The sequence below is a fragment of the Convolutriloba macropyga genome, chromosome 3 (assembly GCF_964194025.1).
Source record: "Convolutriloba macropyga chromosome 3, txConMacr16.3, whole genome shotgun sequence".
NCBI lineage: Eukaryota > Metazoa > Xenacoelomorpha > Acoela > Convolutidae > Convolutriloba > Convolutriloba macropyga.
The window spans coordinates 38,696,135-38,709,164 of NC_134470.1; the positions used below are offsets into that span (position 1 = coordinate 38,696,135).

The following is a 13,030-nucleotide window of genomic DNA, read 5'->3' on the forward strand; positions in this document are numbered from 1 at the left end:
ACCAGAGAAAAATGGTTATTCACCAGTTCATAATAAAGCTTGGTAACAACTAGACAAAAAAGAACAAACTTTAAAGTTGGAAAGTTCGCTGAACTTTTTAAAAAAAAACAATTAATTTCAAAGTAAGGAAAACCATTAGGAATCAACTAAAATATCCCAAAGGTTTACAATTACCAATGCTTCTATAGAAGGGAATTAGGAGCTCTTGGTATTCAATTTTTTATGCAGTTACAAAAAGAACAACAAACAGACAACAAACTAAAAATCAATTGAAACTTCCCAGAAAATGCATTGGAAGCCGTAAAGCCATACTTTGGCCCCCAAAAAATGCTCGATTGCACCTTCGTCGAACAAGGATAATGTATTATGTGGCAGCTCTTTATTGGAAAAAAAGCAACAATTAGACAAAAAAAGGAAAAAATGCAAAATTATGTAATACTTGTTTTTATCGAGAAAAATTTATTTCCAAAGACATGAAAGCCAGTAATTGAAAAATGAAAAATTGAATAGGTTCGTTTATTCCTCCATAGGAAACCCTAGAGACCTGCAATTATCCGGAACAAGTCTTACGTCTACAAAAAGATCGTCAAATATGACAAAAATCAAAAATTAATTTACTTTTTTTTGTGAAAAACCCGTGTCGAAGCCAGTAAAGTCATAACGAATTTTTTTAAAAACATTAGATTTTGTGACACCAATCCTTTTTGACACATTCCCTTGACAAAAAAATGTTATCTTTAACCTTTAATCAACGAGACCAGTTAACAAACAGACAATAAAAGGAACAAAATTGCGAAGTTAAAATGTTTTTTTTTTTTCATTTTGGAAAACAATTGTTTTCAAAGTCATGAAAGCCATTATCTATCTTCCAATATCAGAACATCGGCTCAGCCACGCTTCCAGAAAAAAAAACAACCAAACCGGGTCATTGTACAGGAAATTAAATACGACTTAAAAGACAAAGTAAAAACGACAGTTAAAGACAAAATTAAAAAATTCAATTAAATTCTTCGAGAAAGTATTGTCGAAGCGGTAAAGAACCACAATCTATATCTTTAAGATTTAAATATTATCATTCGTTTGTTATTTTGAACGCAAAAAATGTGATACATGAACTGACAATAACGTGATAATTTGACAAAACTAGAAAACATGAAAAATGGGCGAATACCTAAAACTTAAAAAAAGGTTGTGAAATCTAGTAGTATTAAAGCCAGAACACCATTACTTAAGGCGTAAAACTGCGATAAATACTAAAATTGAATTCAGCTTAAAGAAGGAGCACTCTTTGATTGCTAACACTGAGCTACAATTTGACCAAATTAAGAGAAAAATGGAGGCAAATGGCTCAATAAGCCATTTTTTATTTCAAAATCAAATATTTTAAAAGTCAAAACGACCATCAGCTTTCAAGCAGTCAACTAGATAAATTAATTTTGAGCTAATTACGAAGCCAATAGGACCTATCACTGGTGAGCATTGATTTGAAATGTTCTGTTATTTAATTAATATAAAAAAGATCGAATTTTTTTTATAAAAAACCGACTGACGACAATCCGAAATATTTTGATTGTAACGGTCCAAGATTGGTACAGGACTAGTACTGCTAATGCTGATTGTCCATTAGGAGTATTTAATTTTTGGAATGTCATTGATATAGATATCTTCTTAGTTAAAAAATTAAAAATAAATGCTGCGTTTTTGATAATCAACGAATAAAGTTAGCAAAAAAGGGTAAAGTTTTATTTACAGAGCACTCTCAACGGAAGTTGAAGTGAAATTAGCCCCCTTTTCAGTCTAAAAAGATTGTGTTAGTGGTGTTTGGGTGTGCACTCCCTGCAAATTTAATCAGAGTGGACTAAAGAAACTTATTTCGTGCTGTATTTGATGAAAAAGTCTGAATTTTGTGAAATATTTAGTCGGAATTTGTGACAAAAAAATTCAATGAAAATAGCCGAAAATATATTTTGTCTTTAAACGTAAAAACAACAACATTTTCTGGAAAAATTTTATTAAATTTTATCAAAATTGGCGAAATTTTAGTCAAAAATTCCGAAGAAATGTGAATGAAATCAACGGAATTCACTCTATTTTCTTGAGAGTTTAAACCTCGATATCTCCCTGTCAAAAGCGAAAATCAAAAAAATCTTTTTATTTCCATATTCTACGCTGGACAAGCTCTCTGCTGATACCAGTCTCAACTCTCTACGATGAATATATCGATCGGCCAAAATTGACTGAACAAAAAAACTCATTTGAGTATATAGTTCCTCCCCCCTCAAGAGGGGTCGGAACAATTATATTGTGATTCAACGCCGCGATGCAATGTCTTTCAGCGTGTAGGTGGGTACAACAATTCGATATAAACATTACACTTTTTCCAAGCCTAGATTCAATTATTTACTTTATTTAGCCAGATTTGGATTGAAGCTGAACCTTTTTGTTCAAAGAAGCCATGAAAAACCATGTATAATATAAATTATACACTTTCGGGTGGTCGATTTTTGTTTAGCTTTAAAGCATTAAACCATTAACCCCTGTAAGAGACTTAGCAGGCAATGTAAAATCAAATTTAGATTATTCATTTCTATCATTATATTGTGAATTGCTCTCGAACTAAGTTTTAAGCGCCTATAGCCGTCTGTGTGTCTTTTTCATACAAAATTTTTCCCTTACAATGCAAATTGTGCGGTAATAGAACCTTCCCCTCCCCCCGTCGGAAGAAAGCTGCAATATAATTGATTGTCAGTCAACTGTTCAAGAGCAGCTACTTAAACACTGGTTGGTTAAGCTTAATATAGTTTCAATGCATCAACTTTAAAACTTTGTTATGATTGCTGTCAGATTGAAGAATTATTTAACGGGGTTTGAAACCGTTATTGCAGTCTTGTTTTGTTTGTATGCAAAAATTTTGCCTGACAGTTTTGATTTTTGGTGTCTCTTTTATCAAGCTTGAGTTCCTTTTTTGTGTTATCTAAGTTGCTCTTATTCAGAATTTAAACTATTAACTTATTTTTACCACCAAAATTTAAAACAAAACATAAAGATTGGTTTTCTTTTTAATAGCCGCCTTCATCTTTCCAGTCGGCTATTATAGCGGCCATATGTTTTCACATTTCACTGTAGAATTTTTAGAACTCGAAGAGGAGTATTGGAGAAATATCGCTTTTAAATCAATTTTTGGGAGTGAATTTTGAAGCAGGTAATATAACGCGTAACATTTGGAGTGGTTTGAGTGTTGAACAAAATTGGACTGTGGAGCAAAAAAAGAGTGATTATTTGTTCATATTGCTGTTTTCGACAACGTGTAAAACAAATCTGTAAGCGAGCTGATTTTTTCGTTCGAAGGAGACTTCACAAGCAGTATTTTTGTGTTTGAAATACTTTATTCTGTTAAAATTGGTTATTGCAATAATTTCAGACTTGCTTTGATAGTGTTTTGATTTTTATAGGCAATTAATATGAGTTTTATGCTAATTTCGACTACTGCGGATTTTTAGACTATTTTAAATTTTTGCCAATTATTTCATTTTGTTGCGTTCGTCGGGATTGGAAGATAGAGAAGATTGTAAACCTATGATGGCTTGCCTTTTGCTCTCTGAGCACTTCATTGTTTACAGTTGCATTGAACAATTTTGTTCAATCTTTTTTTCGAACCAATTTAATTTTAGGGCTTTTTAAATTCTTGGTCTTAACGGTTTTTTGAGTGGTTCAAGCTGGTATCAATTCTGTGAGTCGTTTCCGAGATTCTGCTTGCTGTTATTTTTACAAGATCTGTTCACATATTTCCATTTTTGAAGTCAAATTGAAGTGAGGTTTTTGGTTACGCCGATTTTTCTTTTTCTCGCAAGTGGTTTGTTGTTGAAATTTTTTACCGGATTTTTAAAAATCTTTTTATGTCCTATTTTAGGTCTGAATTTTTGTTTATTAAATGACAATTCTGGACCTGCTATGTTTTTAACTTCTTCGTAAAAAAAATTATTTCGTTTTACCTTAGTTCACAGCTTGTTAAACATTTTGCGTGAAATCTTTTCGACTTCTCTAGGCTATTTTCATTTATTGCGTTCTGTAGTAGGGAAATAAAAAAAACTCGGGACAAACCCATCAAGCGAAATTTTAGATTAACTATACTTGAACTTTCTTCTTATATGTCTGAGTTACCGTCTCTAATTCTTATGGTATTGATACTAGCCCCTGTATCCTCTCATTAAGAAACTTGAAATGACATTAAAATAGTTCGCACTTTAAATCATTTTTTCTCTCGCTCTTTCAATCCCAATCGGGTTTATGTGAATTATTGGCGGCTTTTTCCGGCAATGTGCCAGGTATGTTTTCACTTTAAATCTTAATAGTGGTCAATAATAACCTCTAATAGGGTCATTTTAAATTTAGCTCTTAGTAAAGATAGTCCCCCTCTCCACGCAAGTCAGGGCATCCCCCCTCCCCACGCAAGTCAGGGTATCCCCCCTCCCCAAGTCAGGGTACCCGTCGCCCCAATCGGATATGTTAATGGTTGAATTTTTGATTGAACAGGTTTCATTTGTGAAATTGTTTTCATTTTAAACGTTTACGAGGAATTTAAGTTTGTTTGTTACAAATGTTAAGGCGCAGAGTGGGAGCTGATAGTGTACGTGTTCCACGTGCTCCTCCTCAACATTCTGCCCATTGGTGTGATAGTGTTCTGCAATGTGTGCATCGTTCGAAAGATGTATGAGTGCAAGAGACGTCAGTCGGAGAGAAGACTCCAGCGTCCCCAGCAGCCCACTCATCATCTACAGCCAAACAGACTTCAGGTTTAAAACTGATCTAGAAAACTTTGCGACATTGTTGGTCTACTGCCCTCTACGATCCCAGTATACCGGGCATTTAAGGTTAACGCCCATGGAGCGCGTGCAATTGGTTACTATGAAACTGTATGCTGTATAACAGCAATTCTTTCAACTTTTTATTAAAAATGTAAGTTGATTGTGTTGATATTTGTTTGCAATCACTCATATTGGTACGTCCTTTAATATCTGTGTGATAAAATCAGGTCATTCTGCCCCAAATCTCACGTTTCCAAAATTTTAATGTGATGTTAATAAGTTCTGATGAATCAAATGAGTTTGGGTTTTACAGACTGAAAAAGTATCGTCTGAAAACTCGAAAAAACATACAATTAAGCTTAAAAGAGTTTTTAAAAATGCACTTCAGCTTTGTGATGCTGGAATATCTGCTGTAATTTAGGTGCAGGGACAGACGCTTATTGACTGTGATCACCGGAATAGCACCCAGAACGACACTGACGGAATGGGGAGAAATCCTTACAGTGGTTAGTTTATCAAATATGAGGTATTTCAAATAAATTTTGCATAAAATTCCAAGTTGGGGTGGGGGGTTGGCATCGGCTGAGCTTTGCATAAGAAGTGTTTCGATCTAAAAAAATAACCATTTTTCATGGGGTATGAGAAAAGAGGAGTAAAGAATAACAATCATTGAATTGATATATCAAAATGAAGAGCTGAAAAAAATGTACTGTCTACGTTCACAACCACAGTTGCAAAACGCTCTGTTTTTCGTTCTCTCAAGCAACAAAAATGCCAAAAACAAATGGATTGATAACTTTTAATTGTAACTGTTAGGAGGAAGTTGAAAGAGTCAGAATGAAAAATTAGAATTTATTACTTTTTTTGAAATTCTTACCGACAGTTTTTCGCAAGATCCAAGAGCGTGACCAATAAGTCTTTCACTTCTTAAGACGATTATCTGAGCTACTTTGTTAAAGCTCAGTATTCGCGAAAATTATTTAAAAATCCAAATTATGAAAATTTTGATGTGAGTTCATTTTCGACGAACAGTTGATTCACTCGCGGTAGAAGGAATAATTTAGAGTGAATTGCTTAAACTATTTTTAGGATTATTTGGAAATTTATGATATCTAGAAAGTACGAGGAAGCTGAGTTTCGTGAAGGCAAATTGTGTCTCAGTTTGTCCCAAAAAAGAATAATTTTTATTAATTTGTTCCGTTTTAAGCTATTGGGTTACCAAAAAACGTCAATTTAATTTACGCGATCTTGTTTAACATCACTTGACATGAGAAATGAATTCAAATATATGGAATTTTTCCTCAATTTAACTGTCCTCAATCACAGAAGATGTAAAATGTATGCTTATAGGTGTAGAAAATTTTCCGACTAAGCTCTCTAAATGATATGATTCTTGAACCAAAATGTTCTTAGGCAATTTTGTTACGTTTTAGTGGGCCATTGAATGTAGCTCAGTGATCATTTTAGATTTTGTATGCAGATCAGTGTTCACCAATATAAAAACAAAGCTAATTGTTTGTACGTTTTTTTGGTGATTCAACTTTTCATTTCTTGGAATGTTGTAAGTTTTTTCACGGCAGATGTGCACTCTTATCACAGGAAATACAGCCAGTTTTTTGGGCAGCCAATGTTGTTAAACTAAGTATTTTGCTTGGCATCTCGGGAATTGTTTTTTTGTGTATTAAAAGTTGTTAATTATAAAATCAATTCGGATACATATAAATCTTTTTTGCTGCAATAAAAACTATTAGGCCGCTGGCTCACTTGTCTTTTTGTTATATAGCTCTTGAACGATTTTTGAAACTTATTTTAGTCTTTTGTATTTGAAAAATTTTTGCTTTACTGTTTCTGACCTTCCGAATAACTTTTACGTCCTTGACTATCGAGTTTTTTTGTGATCTAATCTGATCTCTCATTCAATTCTTTCAGCAGCTGAACTCAATTGTGGCGGTCTGCTATCAAATTTCAACTATAAAGTGCGCAGGAATTGGTCCATTTTTACATTGAATCACGTCAACTTATCTTTGTGAATTTATGCCCGCACAAGCCACCCCCCCCCCCCCTGGATTGAAGCAGACTGTATTAGAAAGGAGTCCACTGCCATTTGTTTGAGATCAACTCGTCCGTCTGGGATGCATTATATTAAATAAACGTGCGCATTGTAATAGCGGTCATTAATGCAAGGACATACGCCGCCGTTTCTTATACAATTTTTGAGATTAAGCCTTAAAAATAGTTGTTTCCGATTGATTTGGTGGCTGTATTGGATCTAGAATGGAGGGCAAAGTGAGCATCAATCTTATAGATATTTGACCCGATTTTTCGAATTGGGTCACTAGTTAAATTTTTTCCATTAATTTGCTATCTTCCAACCCGACTTTATTATTTCAAGTAATCATTAACTGAAGATCTTCAAAAACATACAACTATTAAGCTCTTACATTCAAAGTCAAAATACCGACGGTTAATTCTGCTGTTTATATGCTCCATTTTACTTACAATCTAACACCCTATCTGTTGCCGTTTTCAACATTCAGGCCATGTACTTGAAAGAAAACATCGTATCATATGTTGTAACAAAGAAAGAGAAGGAGCTCGGTAATGTAAGTTTTAGTTCTATAGAAAAATTATGGGATCTGTTCTTATTGAGACTAGGTAAAAATAGACGAAAAAGAACAAAAACTGCAAAGTTTAAAAATGTGTTTATTGAAAACAATTAATTTCAAAGTGATGAAAACCATTTGTTATCAGCTGAAATCTTTAAATAGTTTTGTTCAAACCTTCAAAGGGAGCCTTTGAGATTTGCCATTATCCAGATTTTATAATGATCGATTTTAAATATTTGATAACATTTACTTTATCTCATTTACGTTTTTCAAAAATCAATCTGATAAAGATGTTCTTCAGTTTTTCGTGAACAGTTCTCATTTCACTGTAATTAGACTTTTTGCCTCACTTTTCCTGGATCAAAGAGGTGGTTTTAAGATGCAGAAACTCAAAAAGGGTGAAATGGTGATCGTTTTTGCTAATGCATTTTAGGAGTAGAGTTCCCTGTATAGTAGTGGAGGCGGCTGTTTGAAGCTTCTCTTTGTAGTGTCAGTTGATTGCAGCGCCATCTTGTCTCGTGTTTTAGAGTCCTCTTTTAAGGCCTTTTCAGGGATCTCAAGGCAGAGCTTCTTTAATTAATAAAACATTTGCTTCCTCTGACGCTTGTCAATTTGCGAGTTATTGAGCGTCCTTCAAAAGCTTGAGATTCAAAAAAGCGTTGAAAGAATTTTTAATGAGACGATATTTTACAGGTGTTAAAAAGTAATTTTTAACGTTTTTCACCCGTTTAAGTTATCATTTCATGTTTCTACAACGAGCGATTCATTTTCAGTTGCTGATAATTAAGTGTACTCATCGATAATATCCTTAATGGAATCTAATGATGATTGTATAGTTGATTGTTTTCCATAGTCAGTCGATGTGATAGTTTATTGCAGCGAGATTCCCAACGCAAACGAATCTACAAACTATTTTATGATTAAGGTAGTCCTCTTTAATTCAACCATACATGATTCGGGCTGAAAGCTGCTGTCAATGTTGATAAAGGTGTTGATGCAAGGACGGTCTTTTAATCGGTCTTTTAATCAGTCATCAAGCCTTCAAGTTTTTGGCTAGTTTTGAATAATTTTCAGGGTTATGTAATCTGTTTATAATCCATTTTCCATTAATTGATCTAGGATGTTCAATTGTATTTCGGAAATTATGTTTAAACTCGTCAACTACTCAATACTGGTCAAAAAATCAAAGACACTTCCCAGTCAATTGCGTCGCCTCAAAACTGTGCTCGATATTGAAACCTTAAGACTTCAATCAATTGGGTAACATTGTCTCTTAAAACAGCTGTGAAGTTAGACCGCTCCGTGAGAAACAAAATAAAAAGGCTGTTAGATTTTAAAAAACTGAGGTCTCAAGATATAGTTTTTAAATCATGCAAAGATTTTTAGTGCTAATGGAAGGCTTCGAAGAGTTCTGAAAATTGACTATTATAAAATTTTTTAAAGAGATGAGGTTTCAGTTCGGATCGAAACCATTATCTCGGCGTTCCTAGACTTTGTGCCTAAAAATGTGAGCATCGTCCGTCGTCCCTAACATGTCTACCTGTCCGTACGAACTGACAAACTATATGGATTTGCGATCTACTTTAAGCTTTATAATCTAAATGAAAATCTTAGTTTAGACAAAAATGGCGCTCGATGCTTAGACAATGCGTTGAATAATTAGCAGCCAACGAAATTTTATCAGATACTTTGCATTATCATAGCGGTTTCAGGAACAGTATATGAAATGACAGGCAAGTTTTGAAGGAAGTAGTTTGAAAAACTGGAGATTAGTGAAAACGACTTGTTTTGAAAAAGATTGGGAAAACGTAAATGGGAAATTGGTGATCGTTTTATACGCAACAGAACAGTAGACTCAGTAGTCAAAAATGGACTCTCCTGTACCTTTCATAGAATCTTGGTGGTAACTTTAAAATGTAAGTCTGGGTACCTTAATGGGATGAAATTAGCTGAAATGAGTTTTTGCAAATGTGGTGGAACATTGCCCATAAATAATACATAGTTGTAAAAAAACAAGTTGTGACTAAAAACGGCAGATAAAATAAAAGTATGTAAGTATTGGTACCTAATTTAAACCTGAAAATACATAATTAAGCATTAAGCAGAACAAGGCGGCTCGGTATTGTGCGACCGCACATAAGGTTCCGACCCCGCTCTTCCACAATTTTGGCATAATTGTGTACCAAATGAGGAACAGATGGAAAAACACAAAAAATTCAAGTATTTTTCAAAAAAAAACTGGTGTATGAACGAAAAGATAGCCTTCAAAGCAAATAACTCAGTGGAGTAAAAAATGATGCATTAGATTGATGAGATATGTCGATATTAAGAAAGTGAGCGAAGACGAACGGCAAAATCAAACAATAACAACAACTTAATAACAAAGTCAAAACAGCGTCAGATAAAACTGAAAATAAACAGAATAACTTGTAATTCACCAGAAAAAATGGTTATTCAACAGTTCATAATAAAGCTTGGTAACAATTAAACAAAAAAGAACCGAAACTTTAAAGTTAGAAATTTCGCTGAATTATTTTTTAAAAAACAATTAATTTCAAAGTAAGGAAAACCATTAGGAATCAACTAAATTAGCCCATAATTTTAAAACTACCAATGCTTCTATAGAAGGGAATTAGTAACTCTTGGTATTCAATTTTTTATGCAGTTACAAAAAGAACAACAACAGACAACTTCGTCGAAAAGGATAATGTATTATGTGGCCGCTCTTTATTGAAAAAAAAGCAACAGTTAGACAAAAAAAAAAGAAAAAAATGCAAAATTATGTAATACTTGTTTTTTCGAAAAAAATTTATTTCCAAACACATAAAAGCCATTAATTACAAAATGAAAAATTTGAATAGGTTCGTCCATTCTTCCAAAGGAAGCCCTTGGGGCCTGCAATTATCCAGAATATGTCTTACGTCTACAAAAAGAACGTCAAATATGACAAAAATCAAAGATTCATTTGTTTTTTTTTAATGAAAAACCCGTGTCAAAGCCAGTAAAGTCATAACGAATTCTGAAAAAACCTTTGATTTTGTGACACCAATCCCTTTTTACACCTTCCTTTGACAAAAATAATGTCATCTTTAACCTTTAATTAACGAGACCAGGTAACAAACAGACAATAAGAGGAACAAAATTGCGAAGTTGAAATGTTTTTTTTTTCATTTTGAAAAAACAATTGTTTTCAAAGTCATGAAAGCCATTATCTATCTTTAATATCAGAACATCGGCTCATCTTCTCTTCCAGGAAAAGCCAATCAAACCGGGTCATTGTACAGGAAATTAAATACGACTAAAAAGACAAAGTGAAAACGACAGTTAAATACAAAATTAAAAATTCAATTAAATTCTTCGAGAAAGTACTGTCGAAGAGGTGAAGAACCACAATATATATTTTCAAGGATTTAAGTAAAATCAATTCTGATTTATTTGCGTTGTTTTGAACGCGAAAAATGTGATATATGAACTGACAATAACGTGATAATTTGACAAAACTAGAAAACATGAAAAATGGGCGAATACCTAAAACTTAAAAAAAAAGGTTGTGAAATCTAGTAGTATTAAAGCCAGAACACCATTACTTAAGGCGTAAAACCGCGATAAATACTAAAATTGAATTCAGCTTAAAGAAGGAGCACTCTTTGATTGCTGACACTGAGCTACAATTTGACCAAATTAAGAGAACAATGGAGGCAAATGGCTCAATAAGCCATTTTTTATTTCAAAATCAAATATTTTAAAAGTCAAAACGACCATCAGCTTTCAAGCAGTCAACTAGATAAATTAATTTTGAGCTAATTACGAAGCCAATAGGACCTATCACTGGTGAGCATTGATTTGAAATGTTCTGTTATTTAATTAATATAAAAAAGATCGAATTTTTTTTATAAAAAACCGACTGACGACAATCCGAAATATTTTGATTGTAACGGTCCAAGATTGGTACAGGACTAGTACTGCTAATGCTGATTGTCCATTAGGAGTATTTAATTTTTGGAATGTCATTGATATAGATATCTTCTTAGTTAAAAAATTAAAAATGAATGCTGCGTTTTTGATAATCAACGAATAAAGTTAGCAAAAAACGGCAAAGTTTTATTTACAGAGCACTCTCAAAGGAAGTTGAAGTGGAATTAGCCCCCTTTTCGCTCTACAAAGATGGTGTTAGTGGAGTTTGGGCCTGCACTTCCCGCAAATTTAATCAGAGTGGACTAAAGAAACTTATTTCGTGCTGGTTTTGATGAAAAAGTCTGATTTTTGTGAAATATTTAGCCTGAATTTGTGACAAAAAAATTCAATGAAAATAGCCGACAATATATTTTGTCTTTAAACGTAAAATCAACAACATTTTCTTGAAAAATTTTATTAAATTTTATCAAAATTGGCAAAATTTTAGTCAAAAATTCCGAAAAAAGGTGAAGGAAATTAACGGAATTCACTATTTTCTCGAAAGTTCAAACCTCGTTATCTTTTTAATTCCATATTCTACGCTGGACAAGCTTTCTAATGATACCAGTGTCAACTCTCTACGATGAATATATCGATCGGCCAAAATTGACTGAACAAAAATAAACCCATTTGAGTATATAGTTCCTCCCCCCCCGCCCTCAAGAGGGGTCGGAACAATTATATGAAGGATGTCTGCAATTGTGAACAAAATTAAGTCTGTAATGTGAACAAAATTTTAAATTCTCACAAATTAAATCGAACCTTGAAATCTTACCGAAAAGATGAACTTCAAATTCCACAATGATTCCACACACAACTTTCTGCGATAAACAGTTGAGCTTGTTGCACGATGTGGCGTCTGAATCATTAGGAAGGGATCTTATCTTGCGTTGAATATGGAGAGAAGTAAGAAAAAACGTCTTCAACTTTTCTTAGGAACCCAAATATTGCAATAACGATATCGTACGTATGTTAAGGCAAATTTGAATGAGTGACAAAATATATTGTTTCACAATTCATGTCTCTTTGCAAGATTTTGATGGTGGTATACATCTGTTTAATTACATGTTTTTGTTTTGATTTCATCTCGGACAAATATTTAGCAAATAAAATTTGGTGTTCTATGACTTTTGACGCACATACAATGATGGTGAATAGTTTACTAATTTTGGCCAGGTTAATTTTTACGCTCTCTACCTGGTAATTTATTGCGCAAATTTTATGGATCCAGTTCAAGATTTATTTCGTATTCAGTTAACAACGTGTTGATCAGTAGAGACGGTTTCATAAGGTTCGAAATTCAAATAGTTCCCCGTTTTCTGACCTTGTCATTCATAAAGTTATAAAAATACGACTTCTATGATGTCGAATGTGGAAAGTTTTAATCCTAGAACTTAGATAAAATGAAAATGTAAAAAAAATTAAGAAATCCTCAAAAAGGCTTTAATAAAAAACGTTTAATCGTTTCGTCTACCCGGATTGTTTAATTGTATAGAATTTGGGTTTACCTGATGAGCATCTACAAATATGTGTGACATGATGTGTTCCCTTTTGGATACTAGCGCGTCTTGATAAGCGTAAGTTTTTTATCGCAATATCTAACATTTTAATAAAAAACTATCTTTCTTTTCCCAGCTGACCAATAAATTAAAGAAATAAACCCTC

General features: G+C 33.2%; 1 protein-coding gene across 7 annotated transcripts in view; it reads left to right on the forward strand.

Moving 5' to 3' along the window:
- The window catches only part of LOC142336191 (uncharacterized), a 182,804-nt gene that overhangs the window by 115,208 nt on the left and 54,566 nt on the right, over positions 1-13,030 (forward strand). For 6 of the 7 annotated variants that reach the window (XR_012758893.1, XM_075384828.1, XM_075384829.1 and 3 more), the window contains exons 5-7: positions 4,606-4,793; positions 5,227-5,311; positions 12,928-12,942. Coding sequence is in view for 6 of the 7 variants with exons in the window: in XM_075384828.1 (XP_075240943.1) it covers positions 4,606-4,793; positions 5,227-5,311; positions 12,928-12,942 (288 nt within the window). In the remaining variant the exon portion in view is untranslated. The remainder of the gene's footprint in view (positions 1-4,605; positions 4,794-5,226; positions 5,312-12,927; positions 12,943-13,030) is intronic. The other variant, XM_075384833.1, reaches the window with a different exon arrangement.